This window comes from Urocitellus parryii, chromosome 4, assembly GCF_045843805.1.
Source record: "Urocitellus parryii isolate mUroPar1 chromosome 4, mUroPar1.hap1, whole genome shotgun sequence".
Classification (NCBI taxonomy): Eukaryota; Metazoa; Chordata; class Mammalia; order Rodentia; family Sciuridae; genus Urocitellus; species Urocitellus parryii.
Window position 1 is genome coordinate 202,796,062 of NC_135534.1, and position 21,406 is coordinate 202,817,467.

At 52.9% G+C, this 21,406-nt stretch overlaps 1 protein-coding gene across 3 annotated transcripts in view; it reads left to right on the forward strand.

The window, feature by feature from the left end:
• Mvb12b (multivesicular body subunit 12B) overlaps positions 1 to 21,406 on the forward strand; it is a 164,512-nt gene that overhangs the window by 54,227 nt on the left and 88,879 nt on the right. For all 3 annotated transcript variants that reach the window (XM_026386449.2, XM_026386450.2, XM_026386451.2), the window contains exons 3-6: positions 4,862 to 4,969; positions 9,785 to 9,881; positions 17,066 to 17,195; positions 20,730 to 20,852. In XM_026386449.2, coding sequence (XP_026242234.1) covers positions 4,862 to 4,969; positions 9,785 to 9,881; positions 17,066 to 17,195; positions 20,730 to 20,852 — 458 coding nt within the window. The remainder of the gene's footprint in view (positions 1 to 4,861; positions 4,970 to 9,784; positions 9,882 to 17,065; positions 17,196 to 20,729; positions 20,853 to 21,406) is intronic.

Genomic DNA, 21,406 nt, shown 5'->3' on the forward strand with positions numbered 1-21,406 from the left:
TGTCATTTTCTCCTCTGTAAACTGGGGAGATAGAGTGCATGTCATGGGTTGTGGGGAGGATCTGTGAAGATGCAGGTGACTGGCTTTGAGGTGCTGGCCAGTGTTGAGGAGAGCCTGAGCCCTGCCCCCAGCAGGATGTCACACCTTCCCCAGGGCTCCCACAAGTGCAGTGTCTCAGAGGCAGCTAGTCCCACATCAGAGGCTTGTTGGGGTGTCAGGCACATCTTCTTCTGTAACTGCTAGAATGTGACCTCTGTCCTTAAGCCAGGAAAGGACATGGGAGGCCTGAGCTGTGTGGCAGAGGCCAAGCCCTGTCCTGAAAGTCCTGTGCAGGCTGGTGCTGCCGCCTCTCCTGGGCCATGGGAAGGTTATCTGTGGTGGACTCTGGCCATGGGGAAGGCTGGACCCTGCTGAAGGAGCCGCTCTGGACGTGGTTACAGGCCTGGGAACTAGGAGTGAGCCCGTTGACATGGTGGGACCGTCCCTGATGGTGGTGACCCTGGCGGTTTATCTATAAGGAATCGTGTTCCTTACCATCTTCCACGTCATTTCCCCAGCTCTCAGACCCGTAAAGTTAAAAATTTACAAAGTGGCATGCACACACAGTTGGAAAACTAAAGAGCACCAAAAGGCTTATGAGAAAAGATAATGCCCACCCAGGCCCCTTGCCGCTTCCCTCCCTGGGCAGTGACTTTCAGCTCTCCGCAGCGTTCCTGCTCCGCCACCTTATCTGCATGTCCCCAGCAGCTCGACTGTGCTGCGCTTCTCACTCAGCCTACCCTAGGCCTTTCTCCTCTTACAGCCCCCATTCGGCAGCGGCTCGGAGTTTGGGGAGGTAAGGCTCCCTGTTTAATGCTGATGGTGCAAACCGTTGGTGCCACTGAAGTGAGTGATATTCCTTCAGTCACTTTATGCCTGTTGTTTTCTCTTTTCTAAAAGCACCAACACCTTTGTCCCCTGCCTGTCTCTATTTCTTCCAGCTGCTTAAGTGCAGTTTACCGGGCCTTTGATCCATACCCCCTCCCCCAGGGGTGGCGGGCCCTGACTTCTCTTCCACAGGAAATCCCCTGTGGCTGGGTGTGCCACCTTCCTCACTGCTGCCCTGTGGGCCCCATTTCCTGGAGTTGGTGGTTTCCTCCCTGTCCTTTGAGTCCCAGGTTCTGCGTCCTCGTCCCTGGCAGCTTCCTAAGAGAGCCCCTGGAGGCGACCTTTCCAAGGGCATGCACATCTGCACGGGCCTCTACTGAGCCTCCTGTCAGCCACCTGACAGTGGCTCAGGTGTGGAACCCCAGCATTCCTCAGAACTTGGAGGACGTCTTTTCTTTTAGCTGCACCTGTGGCTGAAGCATGATGAATCTGACTCCACCTCTGCTGTAGGGCGCCTGCTCACTCCCTCTGCGGGTGTGTAGGTGGTTTTGGGGTGATTTGCTGCTTTGCTCTGGGGTGGGGCTCCCTCTTCTCTGGCTGGACCACTCAGGACCTCTCAGGGCCAGGTTCACGCTCTTCCCTTGACTTCTCTCTGAACTTGGCTGGCTCCCCAAGAACCTTCTTGGTTCTTTCCCCTCATCTCGCTCCTCATGTTTGCATTTTACCTTCTGGAAAATTTCCTTAACTTTCTCTTTCAGTGGTTTTAAAAGTTTTTAATTTTAGTTATTTTACTTTTTAAATTTCTCATCTCTTTATATCATTCTCCCAGGGCTCCTCTTTCACAAGTCTTTACAGGGTGCTCTTCTTGTTTGTGGGATGCTGTGTGTCCACTGTTCCCAAGGATTCCACTGTCCTGTGGTCATCCCTAGCTTTCTGGTTTCCTCCTGTCATCTGTGATAGATTCCAGTTCTCTTTTTTATTTTTGTTCATGTTTGAACCTTCCCCCCGGAGCCAGGTAGTCAGTTGACATTTAGGGGCAAGGCGCTGGCTGGTGGGTTGGAGCTGGTGGGCTGCATGGTGGGGCACCTTTGTAGGGGACGCCCCCAGAGTCCATGCTGGTCCACCTCCGGCACACTCAGCCTCTCAGTAACCAGGCTTCCAATGTCCGGCGTTTAGGAGAGACACTGGGAAGTGGGAAGGAGGTCAGTGAGCCCCAGGCATGGTGAGGGGGCACCGTCCAGTGTGCAGCCAACCCCCTGTCTTTAGTCTAGAGCTGCACTTCCTCCCCCACCTGCTTCCCCGCCGGGCTGGGGTTCTGCAGTCCTTCTGCAGAAATGGGGCGGGGACTGGGATCTTGCTGCTTTGGTCTGGTCCACCTACTGGGGTCCGAAATTCAGACCTGCTTCCCACCCTCACGCTTGTGGTGTCTGGGCCTGGGCTTCGGGTTGGAGGCCTCCTCCTTGAGCATCAGCCACGTGGGCCCTTGTAATAGTCCCCTCCTCTGTGGGGCCCCCACTGGCGCATTCCACGGTTCCGGCCCTGCTGGTGTGCTCCTCTCTGGCTCTTGGTTTTGGCAGGCTCCTGCTTTGGCTACTGTTCATTGTGGGGATGTTGGCAGGGAGGAGAGATCTGCCCCGCCTGGTTATCAGCCCACCTGCCTCTCCTCCTCACAGGTTCCTGCACCCTGGGGAAAAAGCCAGAAAAGTGAGAGCTTCTCACAAGCATGTGTGTGTGTGTGCGTGCAAGGGTTAATGTGAGCCCCGTGCCAGGCTCTGCAGGCACTGTGGTCCTCAGCAGCCTTGGACAGAGCAAATGGTTAGGGAACAAGGCAGGAAACAGGGAGGTTAGCCAGAGGAAAAGTGACCTCAGTGTTAGCATGGGTCTCTGCCTCATGGATGGCCACTTGGGAAGTGGCTGGAGGGTGAGCCCCTGAGGCAGAGAGGACCCAGATGCCCATGCAGCTCAGGGGTTCAGTCCTGGAAGCTTCATTTAAAAGTGTGCTTGCTGCCTTACCTAGGGGAGCCAGCAGGCGCGTGGCTGCACACTCTGGGCTCTGCTCAGGTGGTCGGCTGCTCATTCCTTTCTCTGGGGGGTTTTGATTGAGCCACTTGTGTCAGGCACTGTGCTTGGTCCATGGGTGAAATGGCAAGCAGTGTCTTGGGGAAGCTTCTAGTCCTGGACAGATGAAGCCTTTGGGCTCAGGTGAGGTCTGTCTGTTCCCTGTAGGGCCTTTGGTCCTCCACCTTGTACCCCAGCCCCCCAGAGCCTTCCCTTCCTGGGCTCTGCTGCCTGACAGTGGGGTTTGAAGGTTTCTGTGTGGTGCCCTAGGGGTGTGCACACTGGGTTCTGATGCTGCCTTGGGTCAGTCAAGGGCACCTCTCCTCACACTGTGGCGTTGATCTTGTAGCTGGTCTGCCTGACTTGGGGAAAGGGACTGGGTTGATAGCTCCATTGGTGACTAGATCTGGAAGAAGGTCTGGGAACACCTTGCTGCAAGTGGGGAGCTGCTGTGTGTGGTGCTTCCCTGGAATCCTGCTGCGGGCCATCCAGGAAGATGCCCTCTAGGCCCCGTCTTGTCCCAGGGTGTGGCTCCCTGTGGGGCTGGAGGACGGCTACACACACACTTGGAGCATTATCCCCACGCCAGTCCTCCTTCCGCTTTCAGGTCAAAGAGACTTGCACACTTAGCATCCGGACCAGTCTTTTCCCTTCCGTGTATTGCTAATTTACACTTGTTTAGTTTGAAAACCAAGCATTTTTCTGCTGCCAGCTGCCTTCTAGCTCCTCCGAGGCAGCCTCCCAGGCGGCTGGGGCAGGCTCCAGGCTTGTCTGGCCCACCCTGGCCTACAGTGGTGGAGGCTGTGGACTGCGGGGTAGGCCGGCTCAGTGGGCAGGGATGGGCTGGGCGGGGCCGGCTTGTGTAAGGAGAGGAGCCGCTTTCAGCAGCTTGTTAGCATTGTCAGGAACGTGTCAGATCCAGGACTGGATCCCCGTGTAAACCTTAGACACAACAAAGAGCATTCAGAAGGCAATGGCTTCCAATCCCCTCTTGTGTGTCCCACATTTGGCTCTGCTCCCCGGGCTTTCTGGACGCCCCCTTTGTGATGCTGACCACGGGGTGCAAGGCTATGTGATGTGGTCACATTGGCAGCTGGGTGAGAGCGCAGACCAAGCCCTGGCCATCTAGTGATGGGGCAGCCTGGAGAGGAAGGAAGAAGGGAGAGGCTCCTTCAGGCCTCTTGCTCCTCCATCGGGCCTCCTGCAGCCTCTTGTTCACCCAGCAAGGACACCATGCAAGGACCCAGGCCAGCCCCGCCCTGTCCCGCCTTGCCGGGCACATCCAGGCCTCACCCTTGAGCATTCCCTGCAGGAGAACTCCCTCAGCTGCAGGAGAGGACATGGCTTCCAGTGAGACTAGGAAGGGGACACCGAGTCTGGTTTCATTTTTCAATCACGATGCGTTTCTGACCTTGAATTCCACTTTCAAGGCTGTTCCAAGAAGACACAGTTTGGAAGCAAGTGTAACTGACCTGTGCCCCCTCAGTCCCCAGCAGAACCCCCTGAATAACATGCCTGCTGGCCCCGCCCAGGCAGGAGGCTGCCAGTCACCCCGCAGGGTGCATTCCACACCCCATTGGGCTTTTCTGCACCCTACACCCCGAGTAAGTGGTCATGAGCACCCCAATGTGCTGACTGACCCCAGCCCTTCTTGGTTCATTACAATAAAGTGGCTCTTTTCCCTTAGAACCATTTTTGTCAGGGTGTCTTTAATCAGTGGCTTCCCCAGGGACAGTATTTTTAGAAGTTGTATTTTTCACACTCTCCCTTTTCCCCTTTTGGAAATTCTCTTCCCCTGCCTAGTGAAACGGACTAATGAGATGCCAGGAGACTTGGGGCCGTGTTAATTGGAACAGGTACAGAGGAAGCGGCTCGTGCACACCTTCAGCTCCATCTTGTCTCACCTGCGATCCTCTCCCCCGTCTCTCCGGCACAGGTGGCACAGACGGCAGATGGTGTGGACGCTGACCTCTGGAAAGACGGCTTGTTCAAGTCCAAGGTTACCAGATACCTGTGTTTCACAAGATCGTTTTCCAAAGAAAATGTAAGTGTAGGGGTTTCTATTTGCTGAGTGGGCACAGATAATTATATTCCTGTTTGGAATTTCCTCATTTTTTGTTGTGGTTTCTTTCATTGCTGTATTAATTTATCTGAGGTTTTAGTGAACTGGGTAGAATCGGCAGCCAGCACTGGGTTTCATTTATTAACAGTATTATTAACCATGTACCCAAGTGCACAGTGAATTCCATTAAAGTGTGTTCTCAAAAGGAATTTCTCTCACAGCTCTCATTTGCCTACTTTCCTTCAAGTGACAGATCACGGTGGTGTGGACATGACCGCCTTCCAGTGGAGCTGGAGTTGATGCTGGCCAGCAAATGGCAGCCCCACTCAAAGGGGACCTGCCCTACCTGCTCCTGGTTCCCAAAGGGACTGCCCCTTGAGTCTCTGTGGACATTAGCTGTCCATTGTTTCCTCGATAGGTATTCACTTATGCAGATTTCTCTTAATATGCTGGGTTTTGTTACTTGGATCCATGAATTAGGAAACTTTAAATATCCCTACTAAGTCTTTCCCAATAAGGTGTTTCAATGGGCGGCTTAGAAAAGAGAGAAATAGCTCTGTTATTTCTCCCCCGCATCAGGCCTGCCTTATTGGCCCCTCACCCAGTCCCTCAGCATTGCCCTCCCCATAAAGACGGACACTGAGAGTTGAGTTTAAGGCTTGTCCAAGGCCACGCTCTTCCCTGGCCTCAGGTGGGGAGCAGCCCGATTCTCATTTTCAGTGGGGAAGTTTATTGCTGGCCCACATAGTTACTTCTCTTTCTAATGCGAATGTTTTTGTTTTTTTTAAAACATTTTACCAACTTATTTTTATAAACTTTGCTAAATAGTAATGTATGTTCATGGTTAAAAAAACAAAACCAAACCATAACAATGACTTCAAACACCGTCACCCAGAGGCCTGGGCAGGGAGGAGTCTTCCTCTCCATCATAGCCCTCAGCCTGGTGCCATGTCACGCACCTGGGTGTGTCCTTTCCAGTGTGGCCACAGGTGGGCCATCCCGCTCTCTGGCTTCCACCCTCTTCCACCCGTTCCTGTTTTTTGTTGGGAGAATTGCTCCTCATGTGTTCAGAACTTGGTTAGGTTTCCCCACCTTCAAGAGCAACATATTTGCTGGTTGTAATGTACTGAGCTTATAATGGAGTAGGGAAAGTCCTGGCACTAAGTGCTGGAAATCTTCTGAACACATTTTCAATACCAGGAAGGCAGCAGCTGAGCTGGGGGACGCCTCACCGTGAGCTGGCAGCCTGTCCACACGGCTGCCTCGGGCTCACTGTGGCCTGAGGGACACCATGGAGCAGGCCAGGAGGTGGCATTGCCTTTCCAGATGTTAGGCTCATGGGGCTGGGGGTGGCACCCATCCTAGAGCTTCCTCACTGCCCACCCCCAGGGCGCTCTTCCTGCCCTTTGTCCCTGGGCATGACCTACACTCTTTTTGAAACTAGTTCTATTTTTAGCTTTTGTCACCTTTGTTCTGTCCACCATCCCATCTGCTGCTTCCTGCAGGAGGTCAGTGTGCTACTGAGGCTTGGGGCTGCAAGCAAGGCTCCCGAGGACTTGAAGGAACACTGTTCATGCCCTCTGTCCCCTGCTGCTTCCCAGGTCTTCCTTCCTGGTCACAGCTCTGTGATCACTTTTGGTTCCTTGGACTTTGACATGACAAAGAAGTCACAGGGCCTTGTTTGTTTTGGGTGTCTTGAATAAGTGTCTTATAGAAAATGTGTTGCTTTTCTCACTATTGGCTGGTCACTGCGCAGCTGTGTGTCGTTGGTGCGACGGGCAGGGAGAGGCCGAGGGCAGGGAGAGGCCGAGGGCAGGGAGAGGCCGAGGGCAGGGAGAGGCCGAGGGCAGCGGGAGCAGCCCCCACCCGCCCCCAGCAGTGTGAGAGCAGGTGCGTTTCATTTTTGGAAAAAGAGTGAATGGGTCCTGTATGGGTTCCAAATGATCAAATCCATAGATTGAATTTGGTTTGGGATCAAATCCGGAGGTGGCGGGGCCACTTGCTGCCCCAGAGTGAGGCAGGGGCCGGGTGAGCTTTGGTCCTTACAGTCGTCCGTCTTGGTCCCGCAGTGTGGGCGAGGGCTGTGCAGAGTGCGGTTTTTACAGCCGTGCAGGAGGGTGTGGGATCTCCAGACTGGGCAGAGTCTTAATTAGGCGACTCGAGACTCCCAATGTAGGAGTTTTGGGAGCCTCCTCTGGAACCTAAATTCCTTTCCCCCAATAATGCTATTAATACAGAAACCTGGCTTTGGAGTGACATTGCTTCCTGGGGAAGGATCGAGATTAATTGCACTTTTCATGCCCTGTACTTTCTGCATTACCTGTAATAATAATGTACATAGATTAGGTAGGGAGGATATTAAACAGAAGGATTTATGAACATTTGAATATTAAGTTGGTTATCTGTGGCTACCTTAAATGCAAGGTTGTCAAAAATAATTACAGTATACTAGCAAATACTGGCTACCAGAGACAATATAAATACCCTGAGTCAGTGCATATTGGGCTTTTGGCATGAATCATTTGCTCAACAAGGATTGGGAATACGTTCTTCATATTTATGAGGAGGAAATGAAAGAGAGCACGGGTGGGGGAGGGGAGAGGAACAAGCAAAATTAATGGTGTCGCAGACCTACCGTATTAAACCCTGAGCGGTGGCAGCCCCAGCCCTGTGTGTGGAGGGCCACTTGGGCTGCGGAAGCATCCACGGTGCAGCCTCCCATTTTGCATGCACGGAAGGATTCTCCCGGGCTCCTTTTAATGGCCGCACCACTGATGCTCTGGTTTTATGACCGGGGACGTTTGTAGAGAGTGTGGAGGGCGAGGTCGCTAAGTGGTTTGCAGTTGACTTCTGGAAGCCCAACTTGTCAAGGAGGAGACATTTGAGAAGGATACTGATGAATTCCCATCCATCTACGGGGTAGCAAACATGCCCGGTTGTTAATTCCTCAATGCAGAAAGCAGTGACGACGTGGAAAAGCAACTGCCATGAAAAAAAATGATGATAGATTAGATCAGGCGATTCTGGAAGCAGCTGATGTTCGTGAGTCAGGTTAACGGTTCAAACCCCTCCTGCGAGCTCAGAGATTTATTCCATGCAGCGCGGGCCCCTCTGCACTCACTGGGCCGCTCTGTGCATTGTCTTCCTGAGGCCCCGCTCCCTGAGACCACGTCGTGTTCGGGCTTGGTGAGCACGTGGTGCAGAGAGGGAGAAGGGCTTGGTGCTGGCAGGGCCATGAAAACACCGGTTGTGGGTTACACTAGCCACTTGACCTTCGTGTTTCAATTTGAAGAATTTATTTTATTTGTTCGCTTTTGATTTATGATGCATTTGTTAAACATACTTTCATGATTTTTATGATATGGTTTAGATTTGCCCTCTAAGCAAATCCAGTTTGATTTCTGACTCCATGACCCACAGAGTTGAAAGAAATGTATCAAAAAGAAAAAAAAAAAGTACAAACACATTAATTTATTCAGTGAATCATTAGTGAGCACCTCCCGTGAGCAGGCGCCATGCTAGGCTGCGATCTGCTGTGGAGCAGAGGTCCCTGTGGTCCTTAAACCCCAGGGGAGAGGCAGATATCAAGCACACAGCCCCACAAATACACGATTGTGATTGACATGAGGGAAAAGAACACCTCCAGAGAGCGCGGCTCAGATAGGGCGTGAGGATTCCCGCGTGGCTTCTCACAGGCCCAGCACTGTGCAGGCCGAGGTGGCCCTGCACACAGTGGGGCCAAGACCCTTCCTCACTAAACGATGGGGACAGTAGCCTGAGAGATTGCTGCCGAGGCTAAAGTCATGCGCTGACTACCTGGACATTGGTCCAGGGACACAGAGAAGTGCACGGAGAGTGTGCTCATGCTGGGCTCGGGGGCCAGGCACATCCAGGAAGCAGGGTGCAGGGTGTATTGCTGGGATCCTAACAGGAGAGATTTGGGATGGGAACCCATCATTCCCTCCGTAACTGACTCTGACTAGAGAGAGGGGAACGAGGCTGCGGGTGACTCCGAGGATGTTAATGAACCTCAGTGGTGGCCCTGTGTGTTTAAGTTGTAGGGCAGATTTCTTTAGGGCTGTTTCCAGCATGAAGTACAGGCTGCAAGTGCCAGTGTGCTCAAGAGCATTCTCTCCTGCAGGTACAGAATGGCGCTCTGTCTCAGAAAGATGTGTCCACACTGGTTACGGAAACCGTGCACTGTGGACCCCAAATACCAGCACTAAGCAGGAGCTTAAGAGGCCCTCGGGCGTGTCGTGTTAGAAGACGTGCGGTGCTGAGGCAGCCGTGTTAGTTTATGATCCCTGGGATTTTGCTAAATGTATCTAGCGACCGAAATGTGTGTCGGTAGCAGGCTGGTGATTGCTCAGGAGTCTGATGGGTTCCCTGTTCAGTTTAGGTGCAGCTCTTCCCGTGCAGGTGCCCAGGAATCTGCTGTTTCTAAAACCTACTGCCCTGAGATCTGGTGCTCAGGGCTGAGTGGCAGCCAGGCCCAGGGACTGGTGTGCACAGCTGCCCTCTGCTGGGTTCTGTCCACATCGTCTGCGGGGTGGCCCACCTGGCTAACCAAGGCCAGTCTGAGTGAATAGCTTTGAAGTTCTGCAGATGAAACTCCTTCCCGGCAGCCACTGAGTCCCTTCGTAACCGCTAGGGAACATTAAGTGTCACCTCCTCTAATTAACCTGCTGTCGTAAAGCTGTACAAGTCATTGTGTTAAATGTGCATCTTGAAGCCAAAATGGCGAACCTGCTGCAGGCGTGCTCAGCCTAATAGTCTGTGTCTCTCTTTCTTCCCAAGAGTCATTTGGGGAACGTGTTAGTGGACATGAAGCTCATTGACATCAAGGACACGCTGCCCGTGGGCTTCATCCCGATGCAGGAGACGGTGGACACACGTGAGTCTCCCTTTAGCGCTGCTTCTCACACGAGTCTTCTTCCCCCAAGTGGCATCTGAGGGATTTTTTGTGTGCGTTTTTCTTTGGAAACATTTAGGAGGTCCTACTGTGTGCCCATGGACAGTGTCTGCTGCTTTCTCCGTGCGTCCTCCTTGCTTCCCCAGGGCTGGCAGAGATCCTGGGCAGCCTGTAAGTAAGCAGAGGCCCCTCTCCCTCAGCGGGTGGCCCCAGAGCTGGCCTAGCCAGGTCAGAGTGCGGAGCTGGTGACGGTCGAGCTGCTGAAGCCAGGCTCCACCCGAGACCAGGAGCTCAAGAGGAGAATCAAAGATGCCCGGGGGATTCACATGCAGCCCTGTGTCCACTGGGGGCTCGGAAAGCCAACAACACCAGTGAGAACCAGAATAACCCCGGGCAAGCACACACGGGAGCTGGCTTTGAATACCCTGACCACCAAGGAGCACTGAGCATCAGTGACCTGCTGATGGACAGAGCTGCCTTGGGACGCTGGGCACCTATGGTCTGGTGGCGGTGGTGGTAGGCAGAGCTAGAAAGCTCTGGGCACTGGAGTTTCCTCGTTCTCATTGGGTGTGCCGTGCCCACCAGGTGGAGCAGGGAAGGAGGAGCAGGCACACCCTCTCGGCCTCTTGCGTGACCCCGGGTCACTTATGAAGAAGCTCAGTTCTCATTCTTTGTCATGCGCATTCTTTGTCATGCGCATTCCACTTTTCTGTGCTGGTCCCAGTTGGGCTCACCTTGGCCTGTTGTCATTTTCCTGCTGGCATTCTGTGTGGACCCACGGCAACTGTTGTTTCAGTGAAGCAGGTGAACCCGCCGTTTGGCCTTATCTTCGTTCTCAGTGGCCTCACTTTCTCACTTTTTTTTTTTTTTTTTTTTTTTAAAGAGAGAGTGAGAGAGGGGGGCAGAGAGAGAGAGAGAGAGAATTTTTCTCTTTTTAATATTCATTCTTTAGTTCTCGGTGGAAAGTCCAGGTTGTTTTTAGTGTCGTCATCATGTTATACAAGCTACCCTCTCCCTGGCTGGTGTGGACCGTGTGTTTGCTATGCATTAGCCCTGGGGTTTACCTCCCTGACAGCGTTTCATGTTCAAAAGACCCCTCTTTAGAGATCCGTATCATTACACCCATTTTGCATATAAAAAATGAGTTCTAGTAAATATTTAGGGTTCAAAGAATTTAGCAAAGTCTCACACGCACATTTAGAGGTGGGAACCCACGCAGTGCCGCAGCCTGTAATCCCAGCAGCTCAGGAGGCTGAGGCAGGAGGATGGCAAGTTTCAAGGCCAGCCTTAGCAACTTAGTGAGACCCCATGTAAAAATAAAGATTAAAAAGGGCTGGGGTTATAGCTCAGTGATAGAGCGCCCGTGGGTTCAGTCCCTAGTGCCTCCCACCACTGTGCACACTATACCAGGTGCACACTCCAGTCTGTCTCGGCCACTTTTAATCACAGTACCACTGTCTTGTGCAGATAGATTTCATATATTTATGCAGAGGGGTTTTTTTTAACAACCTTATTAAGATACAGTTCAAACATCATTTAATTCACCCATTAAGTACGATTCAGTGATTTTTTAGAATATTTACAGACCACTCTCAATTTTATCACCACAAAGGAAAATCTGGACCCCTAGCCAAGGCTGTCCACTGCTTCCAGCCCTCGCCGCCCCCCCTGCACTCCTGGACGGCCGCTCAGATCTGCTTTCTAACTGATTCGCTTACCCTGTGTGTTTCCTGTGGGTGGAACGTTGTCTTGGGTGTCTGGCTTCTTTCCTCGGCGGGACGTGTTCAAGGCCGGAGCAGGTGGCACCATGGCCCCGAGCTCCAGCTTCCATTGCCAAACACACCACCCGACGGGTGTCCCGTTTTGGTAACTCACTCGGCTGCCGGTTTCGGTCGTTCCTACTTTGGGGCTGTTATGACAATGCTGCTGGGAACGTTCGTGCACAGGTTTTTGAATAGACATGTTTTCAGTTCTCTCGGGTCTCTGCCCAGTTGCTGGGTCACTGCATCTCTGTGCTTCACTTTTAAGGGGACACCAAGCTGTTTCTCAGGGCAGTGGCACCATTTCACGTTCCCATCAGCTGTGCGTGAAACTCTGACTTCTCCATGTCTGACACAGCTGTCCGTCAGTCCTTCTGTTTCCAGCCATCTTCGTGGAGGCCACGTGAGGTTTCTTTGTGGTCTTGACTTCCACCTCCCTAGTGCCCGGGGTGCTGTTGGCCACTCATGTACCCGCTCTGCAGAGACATCCCTTACAATTCTTCGCTCACTTGGTAATGGGTTGTCTTTTGTTATTGAGTTGTAAGAGTATTTTAAGTAGAAGTTCCTTAACAGAAGATGATTGGCAAAAATCTTCTACCATTTTGTGGTTTTTCTCTTCATGTTCTTGATGGTGCCCTTGAAACATGAACTCCACCCCTGCTGGAGCTCTGCTTATCTAGTGGCTGTGCTTTTAGTGTCATAGAAGCCACTGCCCAATCCCACCCAGGTCACCAAGTTTTACGCCTAAGTTTTCTTCTAAGAGTTTATCATTTTAGCTCTTACACTTAGGTCTGATCATATTTAGCTAATTTTTATGAGCTAGGGTCCAGCTTTATTATATTGGACCGATCTAGTTGTCCCTGCCCATTTGTTGACAGGACTACTCTTCCACGTTGGATTGCGTCGGCACCATGTGGAGTGGCGCTGACCGTGAGTGCGGCGTGTTCTTTCTGGACCTGGTTCCATCCCCTAGGTCTCTGCACAGTCTCAATTACTGGAGCTTCGTAGCAAGTTTCGAGATGGGACACATGACTCTGTCACCTCTGTTCATTTTCAAGGTTGTTGTGGCCATTCTGGGTCTCTTGAGTGGCCACACGAATTTTGGGATTAGCTTGTCAGTTTCTGCAAGGAAGCCAGTGTGGTTGGCAGGGCTGGTGTTGCTCTGTCGTGGCTGGGGTGCGTGGGGTTCTAGAGGACGTCCTGTCCACAGTCGGCCTCCACTCTGACTCTCCAGGCCAGTCCCTGTGTCCCAGTGCTCAGACTCTTTGCAGACCCCACCTGTCTCCCCTCGGTGCCCCTTTCTCTCGGGGCTCCAGGAGTTTGGGTTGCCGTTCCCCTTGCCCACAGTTCCCTTTCCTCCTCTTGAAAAGTCCACACCCTGAGTGAGCATCAGGGTGCCCGCTGCAGGAAACCGCCTCTGATCCTAGATCCCACTTGGAAGGAAGCCAGCGCTCCCTCCACACAGCCAGGGTCAGGCGCTGCAGGCTCCAGCGGGAGAGATGGTGACCAGCACCATCCCTCAGGGAGCACGGTCCTGTGGAGGGCAGGCTGCAACAGAGGTCTGCATTGCAGCCAGCGTGACCTGTCCGGGGCCGTGCACACACCTGGCACAGCGCAGCTTGCTGAGGCTGGGGAGGGGCGGGCCAAGGCCAGCAGTGGCAGGAGTGGAAGGAGAGCCATTGGTTCCACCTCCCAATTCCCGCCTTCACCTCTGTTGGGACAAATGGCCACATGGTGTAGGTGGAGGACCCCGGACTCTGGAGTCTGTCTCACTGATGGACAGACTGGCACTGTCCTTGAAGTTGTGGGCTCCAGGTAGATCCTTCTCCCTCCTGGGCCTCAGTTAAAACCTCCCTGCCACGGAGAAGGATGTGAACTGACTCTGTGATGCTGGTTGATGCATGACAGCCACGCACCTGCCTCCCTGCCTTTGCCACTCATCTGTTTCTTTAGGACAGATCATATTTAGATCATCTCTGGCCCTGGCCCTGGCCCTGGGCCTGGGGTGAGGCAGAACATCAGAGGCTGTGGCAAAGGAAGGCAGCTCAGGACATGGCACCAGGAAGCAGAGAGCTCCACTCACCAGGGACAATATATGAACCCCGAGGGTACACCCCAGTGACCTGCTTCCTCCAGCCACCCCCTACCTGCCCACAGTGACCACCAGTTCAACCTACCATGGGGGAGTCCACTGATGAGGTTGAGCTCTCCTCAGCTAAGCCTTCTACTCCTGAAGTTCTTGTGTTGTCACCCACAGAAGCCTTGGGGGCCCTCCTAGCTGAACTACCGCACCTCCCCACGTGGCGCTTTGCATGCAGCGCAGCCTCGGGGAAGGTGAGCTTTGTTGCCAGGTGGACGTCCAGAACCCCTGTCCCCAGTTCCACTGGTGATGTGAGCTTGGGCTTGGTTTCCACAGGCCTGCGTCAGCGTAGGCTTTCAGTTTTTTATTGAGTTTTTCTATTTTAATTGTAGTGACCTCACTGCGTTCCTCACTGGCGAGCTGGACACTTCAGAGGGGCTGGCTTATTGCTTTTTTTTTTTTTTTTTTTTAAAGAGAGAGGAGAGAGGGAGAGAGAGAGAGTTTATTTATTTATTTTAGTTTTTTTCGGTGGACACAACATCTCTTGTTTGTACTGTTTGTACTGTTGGTATGTGGTGCTGAGGATCGAACCCGGGCCACACGCATGCCAGGCGAGCGCGCTACCGCTTGAGCCACATCCCCAGCCCTGGCTTATTGCTTTTGCTCCGTCTCTTGTGAAGCAACTGCCTATAGACTGAGACTGACTCACAGACGGGCACAACTCGCACTTCTCCCCGGCTCTCTTTAGTTTCACCATCTGCACTGGTTTTCATTTTTGACCAGGAGTTGACCTACAGTGTCTCTATGTTGACACACTACAGAGCCACAAGGGCTTCCCATCCTGCATTTTCCTCTTATTGAGCCAGCTCATTGGGGGGCCCAGGGCACAGCCCCATCAGAGCCCATGGTCTGGCGATGGGGGGCCAGGTGCCCTATCGGGGACGTCTGTCCCCACGTCTGGGCTGCATTGGGCATTGTCCAGCCATGGACATTCTGGGGTCAGGACCCAGGTCTCCCTCGGGTGCCTTATTGCATAGGAGGCTGGGTCAAGGGAGCCTTTTCACTTCCCATCATGGGGCTACTTCCTGGAGCTCTGCCCAGGGGACAGGAGAGCTTTATGGTCAGTCCTGTGTCATATGAGTGTATTCAAGGCCCTGATTTCATAAAGTCAGCCAAACAGACGAGACTCCTGTAATTAATTTAAAACACAGTTTGTTGCAGTCATATAGCACTTAAAAACCGGAAGAGTGTTTGTTTAGTAAAGTGCTGTGTACTTTCTCTGTGTTCATTAGCATGACTGAACACATTTCTATTGACTATGTAGAATATGTTTACTTAAAATTAGGCCTGCTTCAGCGTGTGAGCGAGCGGCTCCCCCTCACCCCGCACCGCGGCAGCCAGGAAGGGAGCACGGTCAGGAGCCGAGTGGCAGCTGCCCGTAGGACACCTGCACTTGGGGTGCCCCTGAGGACTGGCTTCCCCTCATGCTCTCAAAGGCTGACCTTGGCAGCTGACAGATTTTGAAGGTGCAGGGTTGTGTGACCCCCAGCCCAGGACACCATTCCTGCCTTGCTGGACACAGTGCTCTGGGTCTGGATTCGGGAGGCTGTTTGGCTTCCAGGTCTGACCCAGCCCTCGGCTTCTGCACCTGTGGAAGGAACCACAGGAGTTTCAATCTAGTTCTTTTTAAAAAACGCCCCCTCATCCTAAAAGCTAACAGCCACCAAGCAGCACCATGGCTATACAGGGCAGGACCCCCTCCCCATCTGTTCCCAAGTTCGAATGTGCTGTCAATGCAGATTTCCCGCCCCGGAACTGGACGGCCTGAAGGTCAATACCAAGCACAGATGCTACACTTACACCGAGACCAACTGTGATTTTGATGGAATTTTCCTCGTGGTTTATCTTTACTGAAGTCTCCCGTGTGCCAGGGCAGGTCAGGTGAATGGTACTTGTCACCGCTCACAGCCACCTGATGTCCCCAGTAGGTTGGGCTTTGCCAGCTCCCTCCCACAGATGATGAAACAGGGCTCAGAGGATGTAAGGGTGCTCCTAAGGCCACAGAGCCACAGCACAGCAGTGGCGGAAGTCAACCAAATCCAGCCTCCTCACGGGCTGTCTGGAACCCGTGTTCAGAAGCACAAATGAGCAGCTTCACACTGCATCGGCCACCCAGGGCTGCGAGGGCACCACCCAGGGCTGCAAGGACACCACCCAGGGCTGCAAGGGCACCACCCAGGGCTGCGAGGGCACCACCGTGCTGTGCCAAGACCTGAAAAGTGAGAGGAAAGAACTGCCAGCTGTGTCCTTCCTTTCCCATAAAAGGGAAGACCAAATAGTTGATGAAGAAAGGTTGTTTTGATGCAGAAGACCTCCAGCTAGCCAGCGCAGAGGAAGGGCAGAGTCAGAAGGCACCATGGTGATAAGGAAATGGCTTCCAGAGCTGCACTTGGGGACTCTGTGAGCAGGTTCCCCAGAAAAACCGGGGAAGCATCCCCAAGATGCAACACTGAAGGGGACACATACTGTCTGTGAGGTGGCCTCTTCTGAAGGTTGGCCTGAGCCCAGTCCAGCCTTCAGCCCCGTCATCTCACAGCAATGGGAGGGACAGCCCATCTCCCTGGGCTGCCCATGCCCTCAAGAAAAGGATCATGGGCAGGTCTGTGGAGCACAAAAGGGACCAGGCACCTGTGATCAAAAGTGACACACAGACATGGTCTGGAGCAGGATCCAGAACAGCCAATGGTGCAGCTTGAACATGGGCCCCATCGGCTGCCACAGGAGCCTCGCTGATTTCATCAGGAGTGGTCATGGCGTGTGGTCCTGTAGAAAAGGGGCATCTGATTAAATGCCTGCCAAGATGATGACATGGGACAGGATGTGGCATCAGGGACTCATTTTGAAGATCCAGCTAGATTTAGGGTGGCCGAAAGTTGGACCTGGCCTGTCCATGGTCAGCATAATGAAGCCGAGTGACGAGGCACAGGGGTTCTTCCTGCGCTTCCCTCCCCCCTGGGTGGGTTCCAGGATGTCTATAATAAAATGTGAGCAAGAGAACCCTGTGTGGTGGAATGCACAGGTGCCTAGCCTCCCCGGTGGGCCTCTGCAGATGCAGGTCCTGGCCTTCAGCTGCCCCAGGCCGGGCACATATGGGGTTGGGTCCTAGATGTGGGGCAGTGTGACTGTGCACTTGTTTGTCATAGCCTGTGGCCCTGGGAAGGCAGGGTGGAGCTGTCCATCCTCCATCCTGCCGCCCGGGAAGATGTACAGAGACCAAGGGAGCATCTCTGCAAAACTCATGTCTTCTCTGTGGTCCTTTCCTTTAGAGGAGGTGGCTTTTAGAAAGAAGAGGCTGTGCATCAAATTCATCCCCCGGGATTCCACTGAAGCTGCCATCTGTGACATTCGGATCATGGGCCGGACCAAGCAGGCCCCTCCTCAGTACACGTTTATTGGGTAAGTTTATAACACAGGTGTCATCTGCTGCTGTCCGTTGTGAGTGCTCGGACACTCCTCGGGTGAGGCCCTCCCAGCCCGGGCCCTCGTTCTGCCCTCCTGCTGTGCTGCAGCTGTGCAGCTTGGCAGGCCTTTGGCCTCCCTGTGCCTCGCCTGGTGCGGACTGCCACCTCTGGACCTCCCTTTCCCTGTCCTGTGCAGCCACCCAGGCCCCCTGATCCCTCTGCAGATTTATGGTGTGCCCCTCCTGTGTGAGAGCAGGCCCTGTGTGTGCAGAGGCGAGGGGAAGACCCCGTCCTCACCACACAACAAACAAGAAAAGAGATGATTTCAGATGGTCAAGAAAACGGGACTCGGTGAGGCATGGGCTGCTTCAGTGAGGGGGTCAGGGCGGCAGCATTGCACCAGAGACTCAGTGTCAAAGAGTCCAGCCGTGGACATGAGCAGACCGAGCCCACAGGTGGAGCCGGCAAGCTGTAGGCTGGTGGGACTGAGCATCTGTGTTCTGGAAACAGAAGCATCCCTGTGTGGCCGGAGCAGACATGGAGGGACAGGGTGTGGGGGCTGCGAGGGAAGCCATCTGCAGGGCTCCAGGACGTAGTGGCTGTCTGGGTTTTATCCCAGTGGGAAGCCGTCAGATGGTCTGAGTCAGGAAGAAACACAAGTAGTAGCCCTGATAATTCACTGTGCAGTTTTGGACCAGCTATTTGTCTTTGCTGATGAGCAGGGAACTGCCAGGGCCAGGGCCAGGTTGTGTCAGGTTCACCCACAGCTGCAGCACCAGGCCTGGCCCCAGAGCCACGTCATAAATACCAACTCTCATGAAATCGCAGGTTTCACTCTGGGCTCTTTTTGTTGTTGTTTGTGGTACCAGGGATTAAACCCAGGGGCTCTCGGCCACTGAGCCATATCCCTAGCCCTATTTTGTATTTTATTTAGAGACAGGGTCTCACTGAGTTGCTTAGCACCTCACCATTACTGAGGCTGGCTTTGAACTCTCCATCCTCCTGCCTCAGCCTCCTGAGCCGCTGGGATTACTGGTGTGTGCCACCGTGCCCAGCTCTGGGCTGTTTAGATTGTAAGTGACAGGAAACCCAACCCAGGTAGCTTGAGCAAAAGGAAGAATTTGTTGCCTGACACAGCAGAAGAGCTCTGGGCAGATTGGCTTCAGTGGTCAGAGGGTTTCCCAGGATGCCCAGGACATCTTCCTCCTTGCTTAGAGTCCTCTGGAGGACCCCATCTGATACCTGATCTCTGGGGGAAGCAATCAGGGTGCACGCCTTCACCCACGTTCCTGGTAGTTCACACAGAAGCTCTGGAGTTCAGTCTCGTTGTCTGACTGATCTAACTAGGGTCTGGGGCACCCTTACCTGGACACTGGTATCGGGAAGATGCCAGTCTTTGATGGCCCAGGCTGAACCAGAAGCAGGGTCAGCTCCACTGGAACTCAAGGATGAACAGCGAGGAGGTGTCTGCCCCGGACCTGGGAGGGGAGAGGAGGGGAGGGCCAGCAAGGGGAGGAAATAGGTGCTAGACGTCCAGAAGGTGGACGTTTGCTGTGCTCCATCAGTGGAAGGGGATCTCGGGAGCCGTGTGCAGTCTTGGGCCCCGTGCTGCTGCCCCTGGCCAGGCACTCCTGTCACTGAGGAAGCACCCTCCACCTGGCCGAGGTCAGCCTTGGGTGGTCTGTACTCTGTCTTGCTCTTGTTCACTTGAGCCCAGAGCTGCCGTCACTCTCTAAGCAGGGCCTTCCCTCCCGTAGACATGGCATGGCCACAGCCACAGAGGTGGCCGTGCGTGCTGCCGTGTGCGTGAGCAGCGCTTTCTTCACGCTTCAGCTGGGGACACTGATGCTCGGGATCTAGGCTTTGTGGTTCTTAGCAGGAACTCGAGCTGGGAGTGTAGCTGCGAGGTGAGCTCTGATTTGGCACGCACGAGCTCTGGGTTCAGTCCCAGCACCAACACATAGAAGACAGACAAAAACAAATGGACTCTGCGATCGTTCCTTTCTTTATACTCTCAGACTTCCTGTTTGGCAGAAAGGTTTAATTACAGAGGTAGGATTGCAGGAGTAAGAACTAGGTACGGGAATAACCACAGGTTGGTACTGGTGTGCAGTTACTTGCAAGTGGTAGAAACCAACAATTTTGTAATGAACTTTCAAAATCTAATTTTAGTATTTTTAATTACCAACTATGCTACTGTAAGAAGATGTAATTTTAACCAATTGAAACAATTCTGAAGAATAGGTTTTTACTAATGTTTGTAATCAAAACTAGAGTCTTTTCCCCTATCATTTTGAAAAAATCATTAAAGTGTAGTTTCATTTCATCTTGGGCCAAAAATTCTTTCCCAAGGGAAGACAATTCCAATGTTAGTTTTAAGTAAGGGAAGAGAACTCAGGGTCAGAACAGAGTCACTTTTTTTTTTTTTTTTACTATTTTTTTAGTTGTAGTTGGTCACAATATCTTTATTTTATTTATTTATTTTATGTGATGTTGGGATGGAACCTAGTGCCTCACACGTGCTAGGCAAGCGCTGTATTGCTGAGCCACAACCTCAGCCCCAGAGTCACTTATTTTTCAAAATAGGCACACTTCCTATGTAGCTTCACAAGGTGCGGGGCCATCCACCCAGGAGGCACAAACCTCACATTCAAGAGGGCTTCCTCAAAGCCCCTGAGGCTGGGGCCCCGATGCAGTGAGATCATTGCAAATCATTGATTGAAATTAGAATTGAGGTTCAGAATAGTTGTGGGGTGCACTGAAAACCTTACCAAAAATATCTACAGAATATTTTTTTTCATGTTTTGAAGAGGTGGTCTTCCTCTCTTTCTGGTCCCAAAGATGGTCCTGTCTCCTGTGCACGTTCTGCAGGGCAGTGGAGAAGTTGGATGTGACTGAAATAGTACTGTGAAGTTCCCAAGCATGTACCTGTCTCATAAGCATGGCCTTGTGGTGTGGGCTGGGCCACTGTGGCTGTCACACTAGTAGCAGGAAATGTCATGTGCATGTCCACTCTAGTGGTGGCTTGTGGGGCATGTGCTTCAGGTTTTGTGGTTTGAAGTCATCTTCTCAGCTGGTCTTGGGGTGAAGCCAATGCAGGTGACATCCGTGCGAGGGGTTGCCTCCTGAAACTGGGGTGCATCTTAGGGTAGGTGGAGAGATCCCTCTCCTGGTTAAAACCCAGGCATGCTCATCCATGGGACTACTCTTCCATCAGTCTCTCCCTAACAGGGGGATTTCCTAGGGGTTGTCACAAAGCTACTGATCCTGGGAGGGTAAAATAGAAAGCAGTTCAGAGTGAGAGGCGAGGAAGACACAGCTGCGGTGGGAGGCCAGCCCAGACGGGTAAGACGGCCCTGCAGCACAGGTGCTCTCGCTGTGAGGCCCAGGGCAGAAGGTGCAGTGATGGGACCTGTCACTTGGGCAAGAACTGACCTCTGGGGTTTGAGGCAATGACTGGTTTGCTTTGCGGCTCAGGTTCGTGCTCCAGGCCAAACAGCGCCATGAAGATTTCTCTTTTCTCCTGCAGGGAACTGAACAGCATGGGGATCTGGTATCGAATGGGCAGAGTGCCTAGAAATCACGACTCATCTCAACCCACAACACCCTCGCAGTCCTCGGCCGCCTCCACCCCAGCCCCCAACCTCCCCAGGTGAGGCCTGGTCCGGTTGTCCGATGTGCTTGCTCACGTGGTCTTGGGTTCTGAGGCATGTTTTAAAACACACCTGCTTAATGTCTGATGAAATAGTGCACGGTGTCACTGAGCACTTGTGCAAGTTTAGTTTAAACTTGTGCCTCTAGAGGAGATTTTTTAAAAGCCCAGTTAGAAATCTGTGCATGACATGAATGGAAAGGCCTTCCTGTCTCCCGTGCACATGATGCAGGGTCCTAAAACAACATATGCCACTGAAATTGTCTTTCTGTTTGAAGGAACTCAAGAGATGTGCAGACATGGGCGTGGTGACCACATGGCTGGAGGCACCTGCCTCCAAAGGGCGGCTTCTCTTCCTCAGCCGGCCAGTCCTCTGTGACCCAGGAGGGCCGGTTGGCAACTCTGTTCATTTTCATGTTGTTCCTTCCCAGTGAGCCCCAGACTGAGAAGTGGGTACCTTGGATTTTAGAGGCAAGTGGGAAGCTTCTCAGGAGATGGTGCTGATTTTAATGGTTGACCCACAGAGACTCGTGGTTAATGGAACTGGTTGCTCT